This window comes from Equus asinus, unplaced genomic scaffold, assembly GCF_041296235.1.
Source record: "Equus asinus isolate D_3611 breed Donkey unplaced genomic scaffold, EquAss-T2T_v2 contig_803, whole genome shotgun sequence".
Taxonomy (NCBI): domain Eukaryota; kingdom Metazoa; phylum Chordata; class Mammalia; order Perissodactyla; family Equidae; genus Equus; species Equus asinus.
In genome coordinates, this window is record NW_027225520.1 from 3068345 (window position 1) to 3094626 (window position 26282).

The 26282-nt window shown below is 42.7% G+C and overlaps 1 protein-coding gene across 10 annotated transcripts in view; it reads right to left on the reverse strand.

The window, feature by feature from the left end:
* Positions 1-1131: 1131 nt before the first annotated feature.
* LOC139044387 (dehydrogenase/reductase SDR family member 6-like) overlaps positions 1132-26282 on the reverse strand; it is a 31579-nt gene continuing 6428 nt past the window's right edge. For 4 of the 10 annotated variants that reach the window (XM_070503903.1, XM_070503906.1, XM_070503904.1 and 1 more), the window contains 6 exons: positions 24807-24915; positions 19137-19193; positions 10836-10949; positions 7148-7206; positions 6478-6570; positions 2586-3906 (listed from right to left, as the gene is read on the reverse strand). In XM_070503903.1, coding sequence (XP_070360004.1) covers positions 3853-3906; positions 6478-6570; positions 7148-7206; positions 10836-10949; positions 19137-19164 — 348 coding nt within the window. In that variant the 5' untranslated portion in view covers positions 19165-19193; positions 24807-24915 and the 3' untranslated portion in view covers positions 2586-3852. Of the gene's footprint in view, positions 1150-1907; positions 2027-2585; positions 3907-6222; positions 6571-7147; positions 7207-10835; positions 11184-19136; positions 19194-24801; positions 24916-26282 lie in introns of those variants that run through there. The other 6 variants (XM_070503905.1, XM_070503908.1, XM_070503902.1 and 3 more) reach the window with 5 other exon arrangements.

Here is a 26282-nt window from a genome sequence, read left to right on the forward strand (position 1 = left end):
CCATGCCTGCGTGGCCCAGAGAAGACACACGGGTACTTGCTGAATTGAAACGTTACATTCTTGACTTGGAGAGAAACAGTAAACTAGAATTTCACGAGAGCACTTTGTAGCAGCAATAACTTCAGGCGGAGGCCCCATTAGAGAGATGGAGTGGGGTTGAAAAGGGCTTTTAGTCTTTCAGTGGAAACAGAGGTTGACTTGTCTCAGTAGGGTATCTGCCTCTCTCTATCCACTCATGTTATCCATTTCTTGACCGGAGGCTAAAGGAAATGTGGCTTCCTGCTGTTAATCTTCTAGGGCAACAAGTACACCAGCTTCTAGGGTGAGATAACAGGCTGCTGCCTGGGAAGTACAGTCACTTGACATGTTGATAGTTCTGAGAAATGCGTTCTCGGGCAATTTTGTTGTGCAAGCATCAGAGTGTACTGAAGCGGAACAAAATGTGTGACCCCAAAATGTGTTCTTTCAACATGAACATTATTTTAGGATTATTTGTAAGAAAAAAAAGACTCAGAGGTTTTTCTTGTTACCTTCACTTTAAGCGCCTAAAAGTGATACAAAAACCTGTCTCAGGAAGCGAGCTATGTCACCTTGGTGTGACAAGAACGAGGCAGTAGAGCGGGAGGAGCCTAGAAAAGCCTGTTTGCTGGGCTCCCCTCTGTCTTCTGTTTCTGCGTGGCCAAACACTTGTTTTCCAAATGTTTGCTCCTTTTCTCCTACCTGTGAACTGCCTTCCTACCCTCTGAAGCCCCTGGCTCTCCCCACCCCCAACATCTTTTGTCTTCAGCTGAGGATGGCATTTAAGGCGAGGGCCTCGGCCATTTTGGCAAGTTACTTGTTTTCCTGGGTTTCTCTCGTGTACACACGCTATTAGGCTTTCCTTCTCCCGTTAGAGTCTCTCGTGGCGATCTGATCATAGAGCGGCCAGAAGAGCCGGAAGGCAGAGGAGCATCTCTCCGCGCCCCGCAGCGCGCACGCAGCCCCGGCGGCAGAGCCCGCACCGCCGGCTGCAGGGCCGCTGACGCCCCCGCGGGAGGCCCGGGCAGCACGGCCGCCCCCAACTCGACAGTGGTGCCGGCTCCAGCGGCGGCGTCTGGGCGCAGCGGCACCTCGGCCCACAGGAGCCACACCCTCCGGTTGTTTTAAGAACTAAAATAAACGAGAGAAACCCACGGCAGCAACAACTAACAAGTGAGCGCGCACACAGCCACGCACCCCAGGGCCGCGCCCGCCTCCGCGCCCCCGGCCCGCAAGCCCTGAGGCCCCGCCGGTTCCGCTTACCCTGGCGTCTCGGGGGCCCAGCTCGCGGCCCGCGGGGGGCCCGGCTGCGCCGCGGCTCAGGGACGGGCGGGCCCGCGGGGGACCCGGCTGCGCCGCGGCCCAGGGACGGCCGGGCGGGCGCCCGCACGCATCGCCCCAGGCGGCGCCCCGCCCTCTCGGCGCGGGAGACCCGGGCGGGCCCGCGGCCTCCACGGGTCCGGGGCTCGGCGGCGCGGCGCTGGCGGCCTTAGGCGCTGTGCGGGCGGGGAGCCGGCGGGAAGGGTCGGGCGAGGCCGCGCGGGGAGGGCGGGCCGGCAGCCCGCGGCGGGGAGCCCGGTTCCCGGGCCGGGCCGTCGCGCGCTCCGGGCGCACCGCGGCGCGTCTTCTCCAAGGCGCCGCGAGAACAGGACCCTTGCAGCGAGCGGCGTGGCGGGCGGCTCGTCCCCTCGGCCGCGTGTTGGCTCGAGCCTCCCGCTGGCCCGCGTGGATGCTGCGGTGCCGGCGGCAGCCCGCGTCCCTCCCCTCCCCTCCCCTCCCTTCTGCTTCAGGTCTGCCTTCCCTGATCGACCCCGCCACCCGAGTGTGAGCCTGGGCGCGCGCCCCTTCCGGGGCATTTCCATGTCCTTCAGAAATAAAGAATTTCTTACCTGTTTTTTACTCCTTTAAGCAACTGCCAGTTTTAATCACCGCTGTTCAGGCGAGACAGACAGTGTCCAGGACCGTCCCCAGCAGACAGGAGCCGCTCCTCCTCGTCTCTCAGGTGCTCCTTTGTGGACAGGATGGAGGAACCCAAGTCCCGTCCCATGACCTGGCTCAGGCCGTCTACAATGGTTATTTTCCTACACTGACTCTTCCTCCCTAAAGCTTGAAAGGCTTCTGGTGACATCCAGCTTCCTCTTACCACAGGAGTGAAATGTATTTTTCCTTTTCTTTCAGTCATATGCTCCTCATTGATCCATCAACCTGATTAATTAACCTTACTTTAGAGAACATGAACTTTTGGGCTCCAGTTTACTTTTATTGTTGACACTGTTTTATAGTTCACAGTTAGCTCTGAGAGAACTGACCCTGAGGGTCATGTGTTAATGTTAGAATCCACTGCAATTATTATAACAAAATGTTATCCTTTCATTGTCCATTAAAAATTTCCTTGTTAATATTAATTAACATTCTAAGAGAAAAGACTGCTCATTTATTATCTATATGTGCATCATACCATTTGGTCTTTTGAGGTAGCTACAAATAAAAAACAAACACAAAACGCTAAAACTAAAAGAACAAGAAAAAACTTCCTAGTACTCTCTCATACATGAATTTACTTGAACTTTTTCTTGGAACTTTTATTTTCTTTAGTTTTGTTTCCTGTTATATGATTCATTTATATTTATTTATCCAGAGACTATTTCTAAGTTTTATATCCTCCTGTCTGTTATCCTGGAATTTGGTGAAGAAATCTATACTTAATCTAAAAAATATCCCTCAAACTGATGATACTGCTGATGCAGATCAAGGCTGCCCGCTGGAGAGAAGCCCAAGGCGTCCTGGCCTACATACCCATCTACATCATCCTCCGGGAAGCACAGGACATCCTGACCTCATTGATCTGATTCTTACCCAAAGTTCTAGGACCACCCAATAACCAGAGCCACCTGCAAAGACACCATTTTAACATTTTTTTCATGATCTTTCCTTTGTCTTGTAAAGAAATAACTCACATACCTATGCCTTATAAATTTAGCCCTACCGTCAACCCATTGCAGCCCTTCACCTCCCCTGGGTCCTGTCCCCATGCTGCAGCTCTTCACCGCCCCTGGGTCCTGTCCCCATGCCTGCAGCTCTTCACTGTCCATGGGTCCTGTCCCCATGCTACTCCATGCTATTCTCTTAATAAAAGAGCACTACTGCCAGACCTCGAGAGTCCAAGAAATCTTTCTTTTGACTCCTCGGCTCGCCAAGACTGCATCACTGCGTTAGTTAACTATTATGTTTCTTAGGCTCATGTCAAATGTCATTGTTTATTTTAATAAAGATCTTTTAGTTAGACTAAGAAAATAGTACTTAATTACAAGTGATAACATCCATTAAGTATAAACACCTGATGATTATTTTTATTTTATATAACAGACCAACATATAGTTCTGAATAGTCTATAGTTCTTTTAACATAAGTTAGTGAAGCCAAACTCCTTCCTACCTTTGCTGTTCATTTATAACGGTGTAAAAATTTTAAATTAGTATCCACATACAGACCAATGCAGACCTGAACAAAAACATCTGAATATTGGGAAATAGAAATGAATACACTTTTCTTTTAAAAAACTTACTTTTTTCCTTCATATTTTAATTTTATATGCTTACAAATTGAGGCTTATTTTAAAAACTATTCTTTTGCTGTGATGTTATTAAGCTACAATGATTTCAAAAGAGATTAATATATTTAAAGAATCAAATTCTTGTGAACAATGACATCCTTAAAAAGGGCTTGTTTTCATTAATATTCCATTAATACGAAAGAGATGATGAGTGAGTTTTCTTCATAGCCGGGTTTACAGTGTATAGGAAGGGCCTGCCTTCCCAGCAAGGAGATCCTGAATCACAAGCTCCAGCCTCCATCAATGATGACAGGATTACCTGTGATGTAGGCAGACTGTAGTGATAAACACAAGGAGACCCAACAATTAGCCAGGTTTAACACAGGTTGTGTTTCTTCAATTTTTGTATGACTGAGATAACTAAACAATTTACTCTCCTGGTAACAGGAAACTTCACTTAACAAACAGAATTTAGGAAAATTAGAATTAAGTTTCGGGTGATTTAAAACTTCTGAGTGTTCTTGTGATCCAGAGCTAAGTGGCCTCTAGCTGGTGTTTGAGCATGTATCACATTCTACGCAGGGGCTATTAGGTATTTGGTCTCAGAATCAGAAAATTAAGCAGTTTGGTGATATATACCCATTCTCCAAATTAGGATAAAGTCGAGGCTAAAATAGTACACTTTAATTTTGAGACTCAGAACTATTCTAAACTAGCTGAGTTTTATGCCACTAATAAACTTTTGAACATAATCAAGTGTGTCAGTCATAAAGTGGTGGTGTCAATTTACAAATAGAATTGTTTTAAAAGATGGTGTATATTTAGTTGGTCAACATACACAGGTAATTCCACGAACTGGAGCATGCTAAATGTGTTTTTAAAATTTATGTGAATACTAATAATTATCTATTGAACTACAAAAAAATATTCTATACTAACTTCAGACATCTAAATCTGTGTAAAACTAAAGGAGTTAAAAATATTACTGTTTTTTCCCCACAGAATTTTTCATTTTCTAAATAATTCAAGGTGAAGTGATCCTTGTGGTAGAGGTTTAACAGTCTTTTAACTTAAACATGGATAATAAAGACTCTAATTTGTGTTCTTAGTTTTAAACTCATCTAAAGCCTGAGACAATGGAAGAGGCAAGAAGGAAAGACATCATAATAGAAGAACAGAAATTTTTTTTTTTTAGGAAGAGTAGCCCTGTGCTAAGATCTACTGCCAATCGTCCTCTTTTTTTTTTTTTTTTTTGCTGAGGAAGACTGGCCCTGAGCTAACATCCATGCCCATCTTCTTCTACTTTATATGTGGGATGCCTGCCATAGCATGGCTTGACAAGCGGTGCATAGGTCCACACCTGGGATCCAAACCAGTGAACCCCTAGCCACCAAAGTGCAGACTGCAAACTTAACTGCTGCGCCACCAGGCTGGCCCCAAGTTCAATATATGAAAACGGATCATATAAAGCAGATAAATCAGTTTATCAAGAAACAACCCCAATTCCCTCAAGTTTTTTTAAAAAGGCAAGTTCTCTGTTTTATATATGGACTCCTCTGGTCTCCTCTAAAAGGCCAATGGTCCTTTTGTTGCACATTTCAAGCCAGAACATTTCTAAATATTTGGTAACTTAAGTTCTGGCTAAACAAGGACAATTTAGCTTATCAGCAGTACCTCAAAATCAAGTGAGCTCTTCTGAAGATATAGATTCAGAGAAATCACAAAAGCCAATGTATGCTCCATTAATCAAATGCCTAGCAATTTCCCCAGCTATTAATTAACAGCTGTTGTAATAGTTCTGACAAGTAGTAACTGCTCTGTCACTAAAACATTTCAACCCTTCTATCTGCCACATTCATCAACCACCTCATGTGCACCAAATCACTGTAAAGAGGAGCTAAGTGGCCAGTGACACACCTCTCTCCTGCCTGCTCCCTTTTCCTTCTTTCTGCTCACACGTTAGTTTCCAGGGCATGTAACATTTCAAGACATAACATAGGGGGATATTCTTGTGCTCTATTCCTTATAAATGTAGTTTCTGCCTTCACAGTTGTAAGCCATTTAAAAATATACAATAGCCATTAAGGAAGAAACTGGGGGGCTGGCCCAGTGGCGCAGTGGTTAAGTTCGCACATTCCGCTTCTCAGTGGCCCGGGATTCGCTGGTTTGAATCCTGGGTGTGGACATGGTACCGCTTGGCATGCCATGCTGTGGCAGGTGTCCCACATATATAAAGTAGAGGAAGATGGGCACGGATGTTAGCTCAGGGCCAGGCTTCCTCAGCAAAAAACAGAAGGACTGGCAGTAGTTAGCTCAGGGCTAATCTTCCTCAAAAAAAAAAAAAAAGGAAGAAACTGGTTACTAAATAGATGCAAAGTGGAAAGAGACAGAATTAGGAATTTCCATATATGATGACAAACAGTAAAAATTCATAGGAAAAGAGTCAGTGGGATTCTTCTAAATAAGTTTCCAGTAAAACTAAGAACACCAGATGCCAATTCTGTGTCTCCTGGACACAATTATATCTGGTTAACTCTCTCCCCATTTCACCTGAAGCTCTCATGATTTTGGAGGTTCGTTTGATTTACACTTAATCAAGGCTTCCCCAACTGTAATTTTTGAAAGTAACTGTTTCTCATAAAATTGAGTGATTTAATTTTTTTCCATCCTCCATTTTATTTGCTACAAGATTTGGTGACATATAAACTTGAATGAGGAAGAGTTAGTGGCTCAGATCAAAGTGGTCTTTCTTTGAGCAAATTAAATCAGAACTTATCCCTACCTCGTAAATGCAGCAACTTAACGATCATATGCTGTAACTCTGTAAAATGACATTACTTGATGAGCAAAAATAGCGGGCCAATGTGATTGAGAATAATGACCTCCCTGGGAAGAATAGCGCTTACTTCATCAGAAGCCAGGTACACGCAGAGCAGGGCTATTTCTTCTGCGGTTGCAAATCTTCCCGTCCTCTGTCTCTTCAGGAAGTCGCTCCGTGCCTGTGACCAGACACCACACCAGACATCAGTGGTGTGAGCTAAAGTATGAACTCACTGGCAGCTCCTTCAGGAGGCAAAGCAAGAGAGATCTACAGAGGCCACTGGCCTGCTGCCTCGATTATTCACGCATGATACATGAGAGTATCATTAATATTATTAACTGTGGGCCACGCAGGACTATGGTGACTCCTACGCTGCTCAAACTATTTGTGTTATACTAAAACCTACAGACACTGTGACAGATCAGGAAGTTAATCTTAAAGTAGAGGGTTTTTAAATTTTTCTGAAAATGTGGTGAAATATACATAATATAAAATTTATCATCTTAACCATTTTTAAGTGTACAGTTCAGTAGCATGAAGTGCATTCACACTGTTGTGCAACCAATCTCCAGAAGTCTCTTCATCTTGCAAAGCTGAAACTCTATGCCTACTAAACACTAACTCCCCAGGCCCCTCCCCCAGGCCCGGCTACTACCCTTCTACTTTCTGTCTCTATGCATTTGTCTACTCTGCGTAAGGAAGAGGGCATTTTTTTTAACTAAAAGATTTAAACACATTTAAAATAGGAGACATACCTCTTCAGGGTTTGGTCTGGCTTGTATTCTTTCTTGCAGAGATGGGGTATCAACGGTTCCTAAATCAAAGGGTGACATTCAGCTTGGTTACTTACTTAGACTGAAAAAGAAATTGGCAACTCAACTTTAAACTTCCTTTCCGTAGGATACAGGTACCAGAGAAATCCTGTCCATAACTTGGAACAGCAATTTCACCTCTTCTGCCTGCCCTTTTATTTCAACAGCATTTCCATGATTTTTAAAAGCACAGACTACAATTCACTATGACACTAGGCAGGGACTCTGAGTGAAACACCAGCATTTTAGTCGCATTACACTGACATGATACTTTATGGACTGTATGCAGTTTTACAGGTATTATCTCAGTAATCCTCACAACAACCCTGAGGGCTAGGTAATATCACACAATTCTTTACCAGTACAAGGACCCACATTGTCTCAATGATCTCAAAACCATTCTTTGCTGTCACGTTCACTCTGAATCCTCAGGGACAGCTCCATGCTTGTCACAGTCCTTGGTTCTAAATTTTCCTCATTATCTTGCCAGTTTTCATTGGCTTCAAATTCCTATTTTAACATTGTTTCATGTTTTTCATTGAAAAATATAATTTACAATATTTTACTTAAAAAAAGAAAAATAAGAATGACACTAAAATTTTTACAACCCCACTTAGTTCACCTTCCTACAGAGCAAGTTCCCCAGACTTTTTTTGTTAACGTATGTAACCTGTAAATTCTCAGGAAGCCTCTTTCTGACTGACAGTACTCCAGGAGGCCACACGGTCTTCCTACGGTCACGGAAAATGATCTGCAGTCATCCTTCAGGTCCATCTTTAGAGCGGGCTCCTCACAGCACTGCAGATTTGAGGTCTGCTCAGAAATAATTCCTTAAATTTATGACCATTTGCCATTTCTCTGGAGAGGCTGGGAAGCTTCAAAATTTGCACTTTCTGACACTTTTCTGTCTAAGAACCCTTTCTTTAGCTTCTTTCTCCTCTCACATTTTACTCGGAGGGGCGGCACTCTCCCCACTCTGGGAGGAAATTGCCTTCGCTACATTGCCTGGTTCATTAGAAACATTTTATACCTTCCATGTCACTGCAGCCAATAGTGCTGATAAAATTTCTGAAACCACATAACAAAGACCCCCTTGTATCCAGTTTCAGACAACATTTTTTTTTTTAAAGATTTTATTTTTTTCCTTTTTCTCCCCAAAGCCCCCCGGTACATAGTTGTATATTCTTCGTTGTGGGTCCTTCTAGTTGTGGTATGTGGGACGCTGCCTCAGCGTGGTCTGATGAGCAGTGCCATGTCCGTGCCCAGGATTCGAACCAACGAAACACTGGGCCGCCTGCAGCGGAGCTCGCGAACTTAACCACTCGGCCACGGGGCCAGCCCCTCAGACAACATTTTGCTTACTTCTCTCATCAACAGCCTCCTTAAAGTCCAAAATTTCACCAGCAGTGTGCTCAAGATGCCTTGAGCTTCTCTAACACTCTCCTCAAAATCCTTACAGCTTCTACAGCTTCCTCCCACTGAGGAAAATGAGCGTCACATCTTACATGTGGCCAGTATGAATGGCCATTAAATGAGAGCTGTGGATCAAGCCTATGCCTTCTGCTTCATTCCACTGTCACCTGACTCTGCTGTGTCCATGGCACAGGCTGACACACCATGCTACTGTCTACCCAAGTCGTGCTGACCAGCTGTGACTCTACAGCCATCAGCACCATCCCACACACACTCATTCCCCATCATGTTTCCTTCTGGGACTGGCTCAGTGAGTCACAGCTAGTTCCTTGTCCCAGAGAATTTGATAACATATTTTCCAATCTTCTGAAAAGGCTAGCTGCTAAAACAATCACATTTTCCAAATCATTTTGCCATTTATTCCACCGGGTAAATGGTACCAAGAACAGATAGGCTCAGGTATCACCAGTTTGTATGTTAAAACCAAGTGAAACTGTCTCTTCTGTATCCTCCTGTTTCTTAGTGCTACCGATGTTTACCTTTTTAGTCCAAGAAAAATTATACACAACACCTCCATAAGGGGAATGCTGTAGCTTGAAAGTGACAAGAAATTTTCACATATTGAGGTATATGGGGTAGCTATTTTGGTTTAAAACTGATTTGGCTTGAACTAAAGACACCTGACTTATAGCCTATCAAACATCTGCCTTAACCATTAAAGAGGGCATTATGCATTATCTCAAAGTAAAAGAAGGCACTCTTTGAAGATAAGGATGCACACTTCCCCTCCTGTGCCCACCACTATCAGAACTCTTTAAAGATAAGTTCCCCTTCCTGACATCAGGGTCATGTTGACCTGCTTGCTAATTTGCAACTGAGTATCTCTCTGAAACTTTGATGAATATGTATCCTGGGTGTGTTTTATGGATGTTCTGTGTTCTAAAAAGGTATAAAACTGTACTGAAAACCATGCCTCTCTGGAACGCTTTCTTCCTTTGTAGAGACTGCCTGATTCAAGTAAAACGCACCTTATCTTTCTTATCTATAAAATGGTTATTGGTTATTCTGTGTCAACAAAAGGTATATAGTCGTCTTCCCTCTTTAATAAATCAGTGGTTTTCAACCTGAGGGGAGACCAGGCTGGATTACATCAGAATCTCCTGTGGGGCTGTCCAGCCTATTCCCCGTCAACTCCCCCCCAGATCCTAGCATACCCTCCAGGTCGTGAAAGGTCCCACAGGGAACTGCAATGCTTCCCCTCCTCAATCCCCACACCAGCTGTGAACTACTGAGAAAAACCTGGATCCTGGATGTTCATTTCATTTCTTTCCAGAGAGGAAGTTAGTAATTCTTCTTAGGTAGCCTATATTCATTTTGGTCAGTGGAACCAGGTGAAAGGGCATATCTAATTAATAGACACACCTACAGATATTAAGAAAATGAGAAGTCATTCCTAAGAAATAGGTTATTGAATGCTTTAGTTTGGACACATTGAATGTCCTTGCTACTAATAAGTTCTGCTTTTCTCCTTTCTTTTATGAGCGGTCAGCACATTTGGGTGAAGAGCCAAACAGTAAATATTCTTGGTGTTAAGAACCATTTGTTTTCAACTCTGCTGTTGTAGGATGAAAGCAGTCATTGCCAATACAAGAAGCAAACTGGGTGTGGATGTGTTCCAATAAAACTATATTTACAAAATAGGCGGTGGGCTGGATTTGGCCTGCAGGCCATAGTTTGCTGACTCACTTTGTATAGCATCAAGGAAGGTATTAATCCCTCCTTTTTATCCCTGGGCCAACCCAGGTGATTTCCACGGCAGAGCCCCTGTGTTCTGGGAGGCTCCTCTTACTTTCTTCCGCTGTCCTGTGAGCATGGGCTACTTTTCATCTTCCCCCCGACACAGTCATCCCTGGTCTGCTTCCAAAACAGTAAGCCCTGGTGACTCATGTCTCTTAACCCAGTGGTTTAGAATTGCCGCCACGTGCATGAGCAGCATGTAAACTGTTTGCCTCAGTGGCTTATTCCTGATGACTTAGGATCTCTCTCCCAACTGACTGTTAGACTGTTACCTTAACAGGATGGGACTCTTTCCCTTTTGAACTTGTCCCAATGACAGGCCACAGTAACAGGTAGTAAACAAGCTTATGGAGATCTCTCTCACAGTGGCAAGTGGGATGTCACAAAGGACAATTTCATAGCCCTGTGGAGCCTAACTCACCTGGACACACACAGTTGCACCTGATCCCCTGCTGGATGAAGTCTGCAGCCACGGACTTTGTGAGGCCAATCACGGCTGCCTTGGTTGTGCTGTAGACACATCTGTTCACAACTCCTGAGGATGAAGAGAAGGTTCGACAAGTGAAGGAATGAAAAACACAGTCTCCTCTAGAAAGGGAACACAAATTAGTGTCCCCAGTAACCAGTGTCATGCTTCCTCTCACCCCACTGTTTTTTAAAAATTGATATCAGGTTTTCTCCCTTAATAGGGTGAGTTTCTGAATTTAGGAAAATAGTATCATTATCGGCACAACTCAACTGAGACTCAGGTGTTGAGATGCTGCACTTAAATGACAAGTGGTTTTAGTTTTTCATCATCAGCTGGGAGAAACCTTAGGCAGATTCCAAAAGAAAATTAGGAGTGACATCGGCATCATGGTGGAGTGAGCTGTTCCCTTTGTCTCTCCCTCTTCGAACTACAACTAAATGGTCATTCATTGATCAGCAGAAGATACCCACACAGCACCTCAGGATGCCTGAGAGACCTGCGCAGCTATACATTTGAAGGGGGATGGACTACCCCTGGAGAGGTGGTGGAGATAGGTGAGTACTCTTCTGGTCCCCCAGCAGACCTGTACACGCATGCAGCTGCTCTCCCAGCTGGAGGCCCATAGTACTGCTGCAGCCCCAAGGGTGGGAGCGTGCCTCGGCGTGACCACAGGAACAGGTGATGGCAGCCCTGAGCCCCCGCACGATCACTTTCTCGTCTGGTGGGAGAGCCCAGAGCCACTGCAGTCCCAGGGAATGGCTAGGCTCAGACCCAGTGGGGAGGCCCTGCCTACAAAGCACTAATGGCTGGTGTGACCTAGGAGCAGATGGCAGTGGAGCTGTGCACCCAGGCAAACAAATTCCCAGCTGCCTTGAATGCCCATAGTACCACTGCGGCCCCAAGGGGTGGACTGCAACTCAGTGGGACTGTGGGAGCAGGCAGCAGCCCTGAGCTCCTGCATAATCGCTTTCTTGTCTGGTGGGAGAGCCCACAGGGCCTCTGCAGTCCCAACAAGTGGCCCAGGCTCGGACAAGCAGGGCTGACAGGGATCACGGTGGGCTCAGATTACACAGGTGCTGCCCCCTCTCCAGTGGTGGCAGGTGGAATGTATGACCAGATACTATCAGTATGCAAATGCACAAATCCACCCCATTGAATGGTATGAAGTATATTAATACTCCTGACCAGAAGGAAAAAGACAAATACTCAGAAAGCAATCCTGAAGGCACAGAAGTCTACAATCTAAATGACAGAGAATTCAAAATGGCCATCATAAAAAACTCAATAAGTTATGAGAACTCAGAAAGACCGTTCAATGAAATCAGGAACAAAATTAATGAACGGAGAGAATTCTTCACAAAAGAGATTGAAACTATAAAGAAAAAAACGATCAGAAATGTTGGAGATGAAAACACAATAAATGAGATAAAGAAAAATTTGGAGACCTTGAATGACAGAGCTGATATTACGGAGGATAAAATTAGCAATTTAGTGAACAGAAATACAGGTATTCCAGAGGGAGAAGAGAAGGAGAATGGAGCACAAAACTTGTTCAAAGAAATAATAGCTGAAAACTTCCCAACCCTGGGGAAAGAGCTGGAATTAGAAGTAAAAAAAGCTAAGAGAACTCCTAATTGCATCAATGTAAAAAGACTTTCTCCAAGGCATGGATTAGTAAAACTGGCAAAACTTAATGGCACGGAAAAAATACTAAGGACAGTAAAGCAGAAGAAAATCACCTACAAAGGAAACCCCACCAGGCTTTAATTGGATTTCTCAGCAGAAACCTTACAGGCTAGGAGAGACTGGAATGATATATTAAAAATTCTGAAAGACAAAAACTCTAAGCCAAGAATACTCTATCCAGCAAACATATCCTTCAGATATCATGGAGAAATAAAATCTTTCCCAGATAAACAAAAGCTCAGGGAGTTCATTGCCACAAGGCCCCCTACAAGATTTGATCAAGAAGGCCTTCATACCTGAAAAGAAGAAGAAAGGGTTTACACAGCCTTCAGCAAGGAGATAAACAGGCAGACAAAATCAGAAAACTGCAACTCTTTATCAGAACAGATTAGCATAACATTAAAGATGAAGGGAAGGAAAATATCAAGAATAAATATAGTCTCATCATTTTAACCACAAACTCACAACACAAAATGGAACAAGTTGTGACAACAATAATGCAGAAGGCGAAGGGGAAAGGGATGGAAACTGCTTAGTCAAAAGAGATAAGAGTCTATCAGAAATGGACTATCTCATCTATGAGATCTTGTACACAAAGTGCAGGTTAACCACTAAAAAAATCACAACTGAGACACAAATGATAAATAAGCAGAAAACTGAGAAAACCATCATAGAGAGCCACCAAACTGAATCATCCGTCTGAAATACACGGGATAAGAAAAAGGGAAATACAGAACAACTGGGAAACAAGTGATAAAATGGCAGCATTAAGCCCTCATATATCAGTAATCACTCTAAATGCAAATGGATTAAATTCCCCAATCAAAAGACATAGAATAGCTGGATGAATTAGAAAACAAGACCCAACAATATGCTGCCTCCAGGAAACACGTCTCAGTTCTAAAGACAAACAAGCTTAGAGTAAAAGGATGGAAGACAATACTCCAAACCAATGGCAAACAAAAGAAAGCAGGTGTTGCCATATTTACAGCAGACAAAGTAGACTTCAAGATAAAAAAGACAATGAGATGGGGCCAGCCTGGTGATGTAGTGGTTAAGTTCACGTGCTCTGATTTGGAGGCCTAGGGTTCATGGGTTCAGATCTTGGGCGTGGACCTACACATTGCCCATCAAGCCATGATGTGGTGGCATCCCATATACAAAAGAGGAAGACTGGCATGGACATTAGCTCAGGGCCAATCTTCCTCACCCAAAAAAAAAAAAAAGGCAATGGGAGACAAAGAAGGGCAGTATATAACAACAAAAGGGACACTCCACCAAAAGGATTTAACACATATGTGTATGTAACCCAGGAGCACCAAAGTACATAAAGCACCTATTAACTGACCTAAAAGGAGACATTAACAGCAACACAGTAATAGCAGGTGATGTTAACACCCCACTTTCATCAATGGATAGACCATCCAGAGAGAAGCTCAACAAGGAAATAGTGGAACTAAATGAATTACAGACCAGACAGACTTAATAGATATATATAGAACACTCCACCCAAAAGCCAGCAGAATACACATTCTTCTCAGGTGCACGTGGAACATTCTCAAAGAAGGACCACATGTTGGGAAATAAGGCAAGCCTCAATAAATTTAAGAAGATCGAAATCATATCAAGCATCTTTTCCAACCATAATACTATAAAACTAGAAATCAACTACAAGAAAAAAGCTGGGAAAGAGATAAACATGCAGAGACTAAACAACAACCTACTGAGCAACCAATGGATCATTGAAGAAATTAAAGGAGAAATCAAAAAACAACTGGAGACAAATAAAAATGAAAATACACGATACCAACTCACATGGAATGCAGCAAAAGTGGTCCTGAGAGGGAAATTCATGGCAATATAGGCCCACCTTAACCAATAAGAAAAATCTCAAATAAGCAATCAAATTACGCCTAACAGAATTAGAAAAAGAAGAACAAAAAAGGCCCAAAGTCAGCAAAAGGAGGGAAATAATAAAAATTAGAGCAGAAATAAATGAATTGAAACCAAAAAAACAGTAGACAGGATCAATGAAACTAAGACCTAGTTCTTTGAGAAGAAAAACAAAATTGACAAACCCTTGGCCAGACTCACTAATTTAAAAAAAAGAGAGAAGGCTCAAATAAAATTAGAAGTGAAAGAGGAGAAATTACAATGGATACCACAGAAATACAAAGAATTATAAGAGAATACTATGAAAAACCATATGCCAACAAATTGGACAATCTGGAAGAAATGGATAAATTCTTAGACTCATACAACCTCCCAAACTGAACCAAGAAGAAACAGAGAATCTGAATATACCAATCACAAGTAAAGAGATTGAAACAGTAATCAAAAGTCTTCCAAAAAATAAAAGTCCAGGACCAGATGGCTTCTCTGGAGAATTCTACCAAACACTCAAAGAAGATTTAATACCTATCCTTCTCAAACTATTCCAAAAAATTGAAGATGATGAAATACTTCCTAACACATTTTATGAGGCCAATATCACCCTGATCCCAAAGCCAGACAAAGACAACACAAAGAAGGAAAATTACAGGCCAATATTGCTGATGAACATAGACGAAGAATCCTCAACAAAACATTGGTAAACCAAATACAGCATCACATTAAAAGGATAATACAACATGATCAAGTGGGATTTATTCCAGGGATGCAGGGATGGTTCAACACCTGCAAATCAATCAATATGATACACATTAACAAAATGAGGAATAAAAACCACATGATCATCTCAAGAGATGCAGAGAAAGCATTTAACTAGAGCCAACATCCATTTATGATAAAAACTCTCAATAAAATGGGTAGTGAAGGAAAGTACCTCAACATAATAAAGGCCATATATGACAAACCCACAGCCAACATCATACTCAATGGGGAAAAACTGAAAGACATTCCTCTGAGAACAGGAACGAGACAATGGTGCCCACTCTCACCACTCTTATTCCACGTAGTCCTGGAGGTTTTGGCCAGAGCAATTAGGCAAGAGAAAGAAAGAAAAGGAATCCAAATTGGCAAGGAAGAAGTCAAACTCTTGCTGTTTTCAGATGATATGATTTTATATATATAAAACCCTAAAGAATCCATAGGAAAACTATTAGAAACAAGCAACAACTACAGCAAAGTTGCAGGGTACAAAGTCAGCTTACAAAAGTCAGTTGCATTTCTATACTCTAATAACAAACTAACAGAAAGAGAACTTAAGAATACAATCCCATATACAATCCCAACAAAAAGAATAAAATATCTAGGAATAAATTTAACCAAGGAGGTGAAAGACTTACACAATGAAAACTTTAAGACGTTAAATGAAAGAAATTGATGATGACATAAAGAAATGGAAAGATATTCCAGGCTCATGGACTGGAAGAATAAACATAGTTAAAACTTGCATACTACCTAAAGCAACCTACAGATTCAATGCAATCCCAATCAGAATCCCAATGATGTGGAAATAGAACAAAGAATCCTAAAATTTACATGGGGCAACAAAAGGCCCCGAATAGCCAAAACAATCTTGAGAAAAAAGAATGAAGCTGGACACATCACAATCCCTGACTTCAAAATATACTACAAAGCTGTAGTAATCAAAACAACATGGTACTGGTACAAGAACAAGCACACAGATCAATGGAACAGCACTGAAAGCCCAGAAATAAACCCACACATCTACGGACAGTTAATCTTCGACAAAGGAGGCAAGAACATACAATGGAGAACGGAAAGTCTCTTCAATAAATGGTGCTGGGAAAACTGGACAGAAATATGCAAAAGAATGAAGTTAGACCATTATCTTTTGCCACACACAAAAATTAACTCAAAACAGATTAAAGACTTGAAGCTAAGATGTGAAACCATAAAACTCCCAGAAGAAAATATAAGCAGTACACTCTTGGATATCAGTCTTAGCAGTATCTTTTCGAATACCATTTTTACTTGGACAAGGGAAACAAAAGAAAAAAATAAACAAATGGGACTTCATTGGACTAAAGAGCTTCTGCAAGGCAAAGGAAACCAGGAACAAAACAAAAAGACAACCCACCAACTGAGAGAAAATATTTGCAAATCATAAATCCAACAAGGTGTTAATTTCCAAAATAGACAAAGAACTCATACATCTCAACAACAAACAAGCTGATCCAAAAATGGGCAGAGGACACGAACAGACATTTTTCCAAAGAAGATATATAGATGGCCAACAGGCACATGAAAAGATGTTCAACATCACTAATTATTAGGGAAATGCAAATCAAAAATACAATGAGATATCACCTTTTACCTGTTAAAATGGCTATAATTACCAAGAGAAAAACCAAAAAATGTTGCAGAGGATGTGGAGAAAAGGGAAGCCTCATCCACTGCTGGTGGGAATGCAAACTGGTGTAGCCACCATGGAAAACAGTATGGAGATTCCTCAGAAAGTTAAAAATAGAAATAACCATACCACCCACCTATTCCACTACTGAGTATTTATCCAAAGATCATGAAAACATGAATGTGTAAAGATATATGCACCCCTATGTTCACTGCAGCATTATTCACAATAGCCAAGATGTGGAAGCAACCCAAGAGTCCACCGACTGATGAATGGATAAAGATGTGGTATATATACAACGGAATACTACTCAGCCATAAAAAAGACAAAATTGTCCCATTCACCACAACATGGATGGACCTGGAGGGTAATATGCTAAGCAAAATAGGCCAGATAGAGAAAGACAAACACCATATGATTTCACTCATATGTGGAAGAAAAACTAACACATGGACAAAGAAAACAGTTTAGTGGTTACCAGGGGGAAGGGGGTTAGGGTGTGGGCACAAGGGGTGAAGAGGCACCATTTATAAGGTGCACAGAGTTCATTGACCTCCCCACCTTCCAAGGATACTGGGCCTGGGCCCTACACAAAGGAATGTGTCTGGGCTCAGGGCCACTTCGGCCCTGACTCTAAGGCACAAGTTACAAAGAATGAGTCCTGTGTCATGTTCCTTGTCTGGGCTGGCCACCCTGACGGGCACCTGACAGGACTTTAGAAACATCCTATCCATGGGAACGAAAAAGATAGAAGCACCCCATCTGTGGGAACAAGAAGAAATAACTCAAAATATCCAAATGTCTAAAACCCTGAGTCAGAACCCAGAGAAACCTTAGGGTAAAAGGGAGTCACAGGCATAGAACAATTGGGAGTCTCACTGAGGAAAGGACACCTTGCCTCAGACCCGGACAATCGGCACTCCCACCCGCCGTACAAACTATTGGGACTTCCCCAGCTGATTGTGGTGTGGATGTTGTAAGTACCGATTTGTTGTTCTCCCTTATGCCCACTCCTTGTTCTGTTTCCCTTTATCCAAAACCTTTGATTGCTGAAACAACCAAATAGCCTTGGCGGTGCCTGTCATTCCTTGCCCTTTGCGGCTGCGGGCAACATATGGTGACTGAAAAATAATAATGCACAACTGAAACTTCACAGTGTTATAAACTATTATGACCTCAATAAAATAAAAAAGATAAAAAAAGAAAACTGGCGCAGTGGTTAAGTTTGCACGTTCTGCTTTGGCAGCCTGGGGTTCGCCGGTTTGGATCCCGGGTGCGGACACAGCACCGCTTATCAAGCCATGCTGTGGCAGGTGTCCCACATATAAAGTAGAGGAAGATGGACATGGATGTTAGCTCAGGGCCAGCTTTCCTCAGCAAAAAGAGGAGGATTGGCGGCAGATGTTAGCTGAGGGCTAATCTTCCTCAAAAAAAAAAAAAAGAAAGAAAAGAAAAGAAAATTAGGGTAAAGCAAAGCAAAACAAAAGACCAAGAAGCTTAGGCATTTCTTTGCATTTCTCTCTCATGCAGGCTTAATGTGTGTATCCTCGCAAAGAGAAGGAATGTTCTCTCAGCAGTGGCTATTTCTTTTTTTGTTTTTTTTTTGTAACAGAGCTTTGTATGAAGTGCTGTGACAATACGGGAAGTAACTCTGCCTGTGGGCTTGGGGGGGTGCTTCACAAAGACAGTTGATCTGGGCCCTAAACGAGAAGTCAAGTTGAAGGGCCAGGATTGCAGTGCAAGATGGAGATAAGGGCACAGTCTGGCACACATGGATTTTCAAGTTTAAAATGAAATAGCTGGGGCCAGCCTGGTGGCTCAGTGGTTAAGTGCGCGTGTTCCGCTTTAGTGGAACTATCACATGGTGGAAGACGTGTGTTTGCCTGAGCCTCTCCCCTCTCCCCGTTTTGGACTGTGAACTCTCTGGGGGCAGGGGCACACAGTAGGTGTTCAATACATTTTTGATTAATCAAATGAATAAATGTTTCCTTCTCCCACTTTGATCTCCACTGCCATATCCATTAGAAGAACTAAACGGGAGAGCACAAAAAACAAACTTTCATTTAATGTCACTGGATCACATGTAAGGTGAAAGGACTGGTAGACAAGGAACTTAATACTAATTTTAAAAGAGCAGTTTTGAAGTTATGGGTAAGTTTTATCATATCTGCTATGCTTGTTTCCAAAACCCTTAGCTTGTGAAGATTATGAGTATGTTCATCACAACCCCCAGAGGAAAACAGACTTACCTTTGATGCTGGAAGCCACAGAGGACATGTTGATAATATTGCCAGATTTGTGAGCATCTGCCAAAATAAAACAAATAATAAAAAAAAAAATGCCACTCTGCAGGCTAAAAATACTACCTCTTTAAAAGATCTGCATTTACTCTGGGTTTGCAGAACCATCTTATTAGCTGTTAACATGAAGTACTATTAAGCAGTCTTAACAACCTCCTCATCACTGCTGGGAACTGATGGCAGAGTACACTCTCACTGGCAAGAACATCTCCCAGGGGGACTACCACCTTCCCTGTCACAAGAGTATCAGCAAGACCGAGGATGAACTCTAAGCCAGTGCAAATGAATGTTCATATTTACTGTGTTCCTGATGTTAGAAAACTCTTACTCCAGTGAACACATTATTTGATGAATACCTACAGTGGCTGGGTATTGTGTAGGTCCAGGAGATTCAAAGATAAGTGACACAGTCCCTGCCTATGGAGAGCTGCCAGTCTGACTGGGTGGCTGACATAATCAGCATCCAGAGACAGCATGGGCCTTCACAGAGAACAGGTGGTGGGTGGTAGGAAGGGGCCAATCCACTGTTGGACACTCAGAGGAGGGCTCCTAGGAGGAAATATGTGGGTCGATTTTTGAAAACTAGAGTATTAGTGTAACCGTGGGCCCTCCAGGACCAGTTCAACTGACCCCGTCTTACCAACAGAGTAATAAGAGTGGGTTTTCAGGAACTGAGAGTCCCCCCTTGTCCAGTTCAGGCCAGGTAAGACCACCATTCCATCAAGTGGGCCTGCGCAAATGCCTGTTAAGTAATCTTTTTGACATCAAAGGGCTGAAAACTCCACCCTCAGATCATGCCAACATCACCATTCTGTGAATATGCGTCCTATGAAGAGCCATGGAGCTGACTGCACTTGCACAGATCATCACTCACCTCATTTCTCACCTCCAAGTATCCGTCTCCACCCTTCAGACCACCCTGCCCTTCATCCCATAAATTTTGCCCCAAGTCCTTGATCAGGGAGACAGATCTGAGAGAATACGCCTCCTGTCTCTTTGCAGATCAAGCTAGCAATAAAGCTTTTTTCTTTCCCCAAATCTGATGCTGTAATTAATTGTTTTTTTTTCCACGTGCATTGGGTAGGAGAACCCCATTTTTGTGGAGTAACAGTCAGAAAAACAAAAGAGAAGCGTGTTTTAAGGAATGAGAACCATAGGTATAAAGGTTCTATTATGGAACTGGGGGGAAGGGATGGGTCTGGCTGGAAGGCAGGCCCTGGGAGGAAAGAGGCCTTAGAGGCCAACAGGGACTAAATTTAGGAATTTGGGATTTCCCCTGAAGATAAGGCAGGCCTTAGTGCAGAGGAGGAGCGGTATGTCTAGATCCGGGGATTACAGGTTCCTCTGGCAGCCTATGCTGGAGACGACTGGAAGCTGCAGTAGTGGTTCGGGAAAGGAGTGGTAAAAGCAGACACAGCAGGCAGAGCTCAGTCCATGGCCACATGCACTGATGGCAGCCTCCTGTCAAGGGCAGTGTTTCCTAAAAATACGTCCTGCAGGATTTCCCCACTCAATTGTGAACTTTGAGAGAGGAGGGTCTGGGGCTGTGTTGTCCTCCTAGACAAGGGGCACAGTAGGCGGTCAATACGTTTTGATGAATTAAGATCTCCTGAGGTGCTAGTTTAAAGTGCAGATTACTGGGCCCTGCCCCAGACCTAAAAGAATATATAATGAAACAGGCTGCTATGACTTAAAAAATGTTTTGTTTTCAATGAACTTACACTTTATTAATTATAACATATACGTATGTTTTCAAGATAATATTATGTACATGCAAGGGCATGGGTACTCATAAACGTTTTGGAGGAAGAAGCAAGAGGTTGAGAGAATGGGCCTAATGGGCACTAACTTTTCATGGAAGTCAGAGGCTGGGAGGATGACTATAGAGAACAAGGGGAGATGGTGGCCACGAGAGAGTGGGGAAGAGTTCAAATAACTGCCGGGAGGAAAAGGGAGAATATCAACTAGAGAACAGAGGAAGGAAAACCAGGATATACTCTATCATGAAAATCAAGTGAAGTTTCTAAAAGAGCAGAGTCTTGAGAGGCAGTGTAAAGGGTCTAGAGAAAAAAGTCACTTCCGTTGGGGTGAGTTTCTCCAGTAGCTTTCAGACAGAGGCAGGAATGGAGACGGTGAATGATCGAATGGATCAGGGATGAGGCTGCCAAGATTATACATCTCTTTATGGTCATCTTCCTACTTTCCGTTTTGATACTTAGCTACCAATCATACTAAAAGCAGAGAGTCTGAAACCAGCCTATGGCATGGTGCTGGAGACAGCGAAGGACACCGGGAGAGGCTGAGGTGACCCACCAAGTCAAGGAAGATGGAGGGGAGAATATATTTAACTCAACTTGTGTGTCTATAAAATAAAGAGAATCATAATGAAATGGGGTCCTCATAAAAAACACTAGGAAAATTAGTAGAGTAGAATGGTGTTGAAAACTAAGCCTTAAAATTATTCTTTCTTATCCATTTTAGCAAATAACCCATTTTACTTTATTGTTCCAGTTTTATTGAAATATAATTAACATACATAATCTATTTTTAATACATACAGCCCAACTTAATATATAAAAATGGGCTATTAAGTGAGTTCAGTCTCCAATCTTCTGAAATGCAATAATCTCTCAGGCAAACTAGAATTTCGCGCCTAGAGATGCTACTGCTGCCCCAACACTGGTACCATACATTCGGCTGGGCCTGTCTGCTGATTCTCCAGCCCAAAGTCCTTGCCTCCCTCCATGCTGCCTTCCTACCCCCAGCTCAGAACCTGCTGTCCCGTGTGATGCTCCCTCTGCCTGCCAAGCAGCAGCCCTCTGTGGCCCATAAAGTGGAGTGTCTGTACATAGTAAGGCCACATAGGACTGATCTTCCAGAAGCTCAGGCAGGGCTACAAAGGTCTCTAAAGATCTCCTCTAGCTGTATCTAGTCAGTCCCACTCTGACTCAGCTCTTCTGTCCCCATCAACCAGAACTCAGCTCCTAAACTTGGCAGACCTTGGCTCCTTGGGTCTTCAGTGATTCCATGCCTGACCCCAACCTGGACTGATAACCTAGATTCACTTACTCATTCAACCAACATTTGCTAAGCACTTCCGTGTGCTAGGGACTCTTCTACAATACAGCAAAGGAGGAAAAATCCCCAAACATCCAAGCCCTCCCCAGATCCTTGTCGTAATGGATCTTCTTTTCTAGTGGACCTTGGATTCTGCACTGACCTCTTACAGAATCTTCAATTTGTCCTCTGCCTTTTGACCGATCTTTCAGTCTTGGAATGTCTATCCATGAACAGAAATTTCCTACAAGTGTTCCTATATTTTGACCACCTGACCTTGCAGATCTGCTTGGACTCCAAATCCTGGCTTCCTCTGGAAAGTTCTAACTGGGTATATGTGTGTCATGGTTAACGAACACAAGAGGATCCTAGACAATTACTGCTGGAAGGGATTGTGTAATCTATCACCCTCATTTTAAACAGAAGAAACATGGGGCTGGCCCTGCGGTTGAGTGGTTAAGTTTGCGCATTCCGCTTCGGTGGCCCAGGCTTTTGCTGGTTTGAATCCTGGGTGTGGACATGGCACTGCTCATCAAGTCACGCTGAGGTGGCATCCCACATGCCACAACTAGAAGGACCCACAACTAAAAGTACACAACTATGTACCGGGGGGCTTTGAGGAGAAAAAGTAAAAATAAAATCTTAGAAAAAAAAAAGTAAATAAATAAATAGAAGAAACACATGCTGAGAGAGCCTAAGTACCATCTCCTAGGGCACCTGGCGAATTAGGGGCAGAGCTCAGGCTGTGCCGAAGGTTTTTTGACACCAGAGTCTGACCTTGGGGTCAGGTTGGTTAGGGTCACCTTAACAAGTGGCACTGACTCCTTTTGATTCCCCATCCCACTGGTTAATATTTTGGGGGATTTTTTTCTTTTCGTTTTTTACAAACGAGTGTCATTGTTTCATATGGATTATTGTTAAGGTGCTTTAAATCACAGGCAAACTCACTAATTTGCAAGTTATTGTTCGATATTTTAAAAGTTAACACTTACAAGTGTAAATTTCAGCTCCACTGTGCCTCACACCTACGTTCCTCACTGATACTCGTGAAGCACTGCAGACACGAACAAGCTCATTTTACAAATGAGTCTCACACGTCTCACCAGCTGTGACGGACGCTCTCCCCTTTTACCACAGCCTTTGCTTCTCCCCAAATCCTGTGTTAAGGACCAGCCTTCAAAAAATGCATCCAAGTTCCAAATAACAGATTTTCATCACCTCCAGATAGGTAAAAAAGGCAATTTATATTTTTAAAAAATTTGCTAGTTCAACAATCTGTGGGCCCACCCAAAGATCCCTTCTAGGCACTAAACAAATAGATTAAAAACAAATTCCTTTGTTACTAAGTCAATTTCTCTAACTTTCCTTTTAGCATTCATCTGCATCCTTCTTGACATTAGGTTGAATGTTCAGAGCAAAGTATCAGTCCTGCTGCGCCATTAAAAAGCTCTTCTCCTGCCCCGCACAGGGCAGCATTCAGTACTCCAGTCATCTCATCCAGCAGGGATGGATGGAAAGAATGGCTCTTCTGCATTTCACTAGGATTTAATTTACAACCTTGAACTGAGCTGGTTCTGTACTCAGTCAACCCGTCCATTGTCTGAGCCCGTGCTGTCTGCCACTGCTGGCTTACAAGCTCATTTGAAGTCAACATTTTTCATATTTACACCTGTCTCCCCTAGAGCACCTGGTGTGGTGCTTTGTATCAAAAGGTACTTAAAGCTTATTTGTATAACAAAATGAAAAACATTGATGAGCTGTGTGAAGGCTGGAGAATTCAAGGGTGGCAGACTCAGGAGGAATACTCTCTCTTCAGCACATGCTGTCTCTCACCTCTCTGGAACTTCAGTGGCTCAGCTAAAGACAGGAGAGTAAGGAGGGTACTCAAGGTACAGAAAAGCAGTGGGGTACATCCATCCTGAGAGCGTGTGCCTAGTCTTAGCTCTAACCACTTGCTAGTTATGTGATTTGGGCAAGTTACTTAACCTCCTAGTTTCTTTCTCTGTACAGTGAATGGGACAAAGTAGTACCTACCTCATCGGATTGTTCTGGTCCCACAGGCCTCCTGCTGTCCCTCTCCCTGGAAGCTTCTCCCCAAACACCTGAATGGTTAGCTCCGTTGCTCCATTCAGCCTCTATGAAAATCTCACCTTATCAGTGAGGCCCTCTGGGACCTCTCTAATAACTGAGCTTTTTTTCTCTTCATAGTACTTATAACTACCTCACATGTTATATGTTTATTTGATTACATATTATCCTGTCTCACCTCTCCAAAATGGAAGTTCCCTGACAGAAGGGACTTTGTTTAGTTCTCTGATTTGTCTTCTGCACCTAGAATGGAGCCTGGCATGTAGAAAGTGCTTAATAAATATTCTTTGAATGGATGAACTGGAAGGTCAGACGAATTAATTTATACTAAATGCCTTGGTATTTATGTTCACTACATGTTAGTCATTACGTTAACTACCATTACTCTTCAGCACATGTGAGGATTCTTTCTGGATGCCCAGGATGGAGACCTGGAGACTAACGTGGTGGTCATCCTGGTGGTGGTCACCTTACTTTAGGAAGAAAGGCCTTGATCATCAGGTACATGCTGCGGACGTTAAGATTCATTGAGAAGTCCCAGTCTTTCTCCTCACAGTCCAGGATGGTTCCATGATGAACAAAACTGGAAGAGTAATTAAACAATGGGGAAAAATTATCATTAAAAACGATTTCTATTCCACTTCCTTTTCATTTTTATTTTCATTTATTGACTTAGACCATTGTCCCTTCCCTAACCAAGACTTTTAACAATTCAAACATAGTATCACTTGGTACATTAGGTAAGTAAGTGTCTCAACAACTTAAGGTAAAAAATTTGTTATTTGAAAACAAGATCCTTCTTTTAAAAGAAGGCGGCAAGTGTCTGGAGCCCCCAAACATAAGAAGCTCTATACCAAATGCACAGGAAATATCAACGCCATTACAAACAACTGAGGACACTTGCCCCAGTGGACTCTGATTTCAAGAGCAGCAGTGCCCTCAGGTGGCAAGAACTTATCATTCTCAAGGGAAATCAAAGTTGCAGGGAAAACAAGTATCTCACCATCTCAGGGCAGCAAAGTAATATCGCTACTGTACAGTTCTGACATACTGAGTAAACAAAGCAGAACAAAAGAAAACCCTCAAAATAGCCTTTGCTATTTTCCAAGTCACATTTCCTCAAGGAAGCTTTATAACAATGGGGTCCTAATTGATTTCACTGTCCCCTGGACCAAGATTATGTAATTACTTATAAAATATTGTCAGTTGTGATTCCCATGTACCACTGTACTTCCAGTTCAATCAAATGACAGCAAGAACCACATGCTATATTTCTATATCCCTTACTTTGCTGAAAATTTAATAGATGCTCAAAAAATAATTTTGCTAGTTGATTTTTTCATGGTTCTGAATATATTCTTCTATGAAAGATGAGCAGATTATTTATAAAATAGATAATCATAAATTGTTGCTTTAATTTCCATACATTGTAACACATGATAAACTATGAATAGACAGACTTTTTTCATACTGAAACATGATTAGGAAGAATCATAAAAATACATAAGAAGGCTCTAGGATTTTTCTATCAATGCCACAGTATAAACGTTAACACCACACAAGAAAAGTGGAACATCAGACTCTATCTACTTAGTCCTGCGTAAGCCTCAACTGTCCTCATCTCTACTGTCATGCCTGAAAAGGGAGAGTGAGCACAAGCACTAGCTGCTCCACATGGGGCTGCTCCAGCTCCAGTCTCTCATCCTTCAAGCATGGTTCAGCAAGTTTGGTACTACTCTATCAAGTTCAATTAAGCCATTCTCTTTGTGCTGTATATAAAGCAACAGAGTGAAACTTCTTTTGCTGGGATTAATTGCCCTAATAAGAAATGCTGCGCTTGGGAGGTAGAAAGAACTTGCCAGAATGTTGTGCCAACAAATGGGGAACATTCGCATTTCAATAAACTGAGTACTCAGTTTTTGGCAGATATACTTTGCCTTAAAGACACTC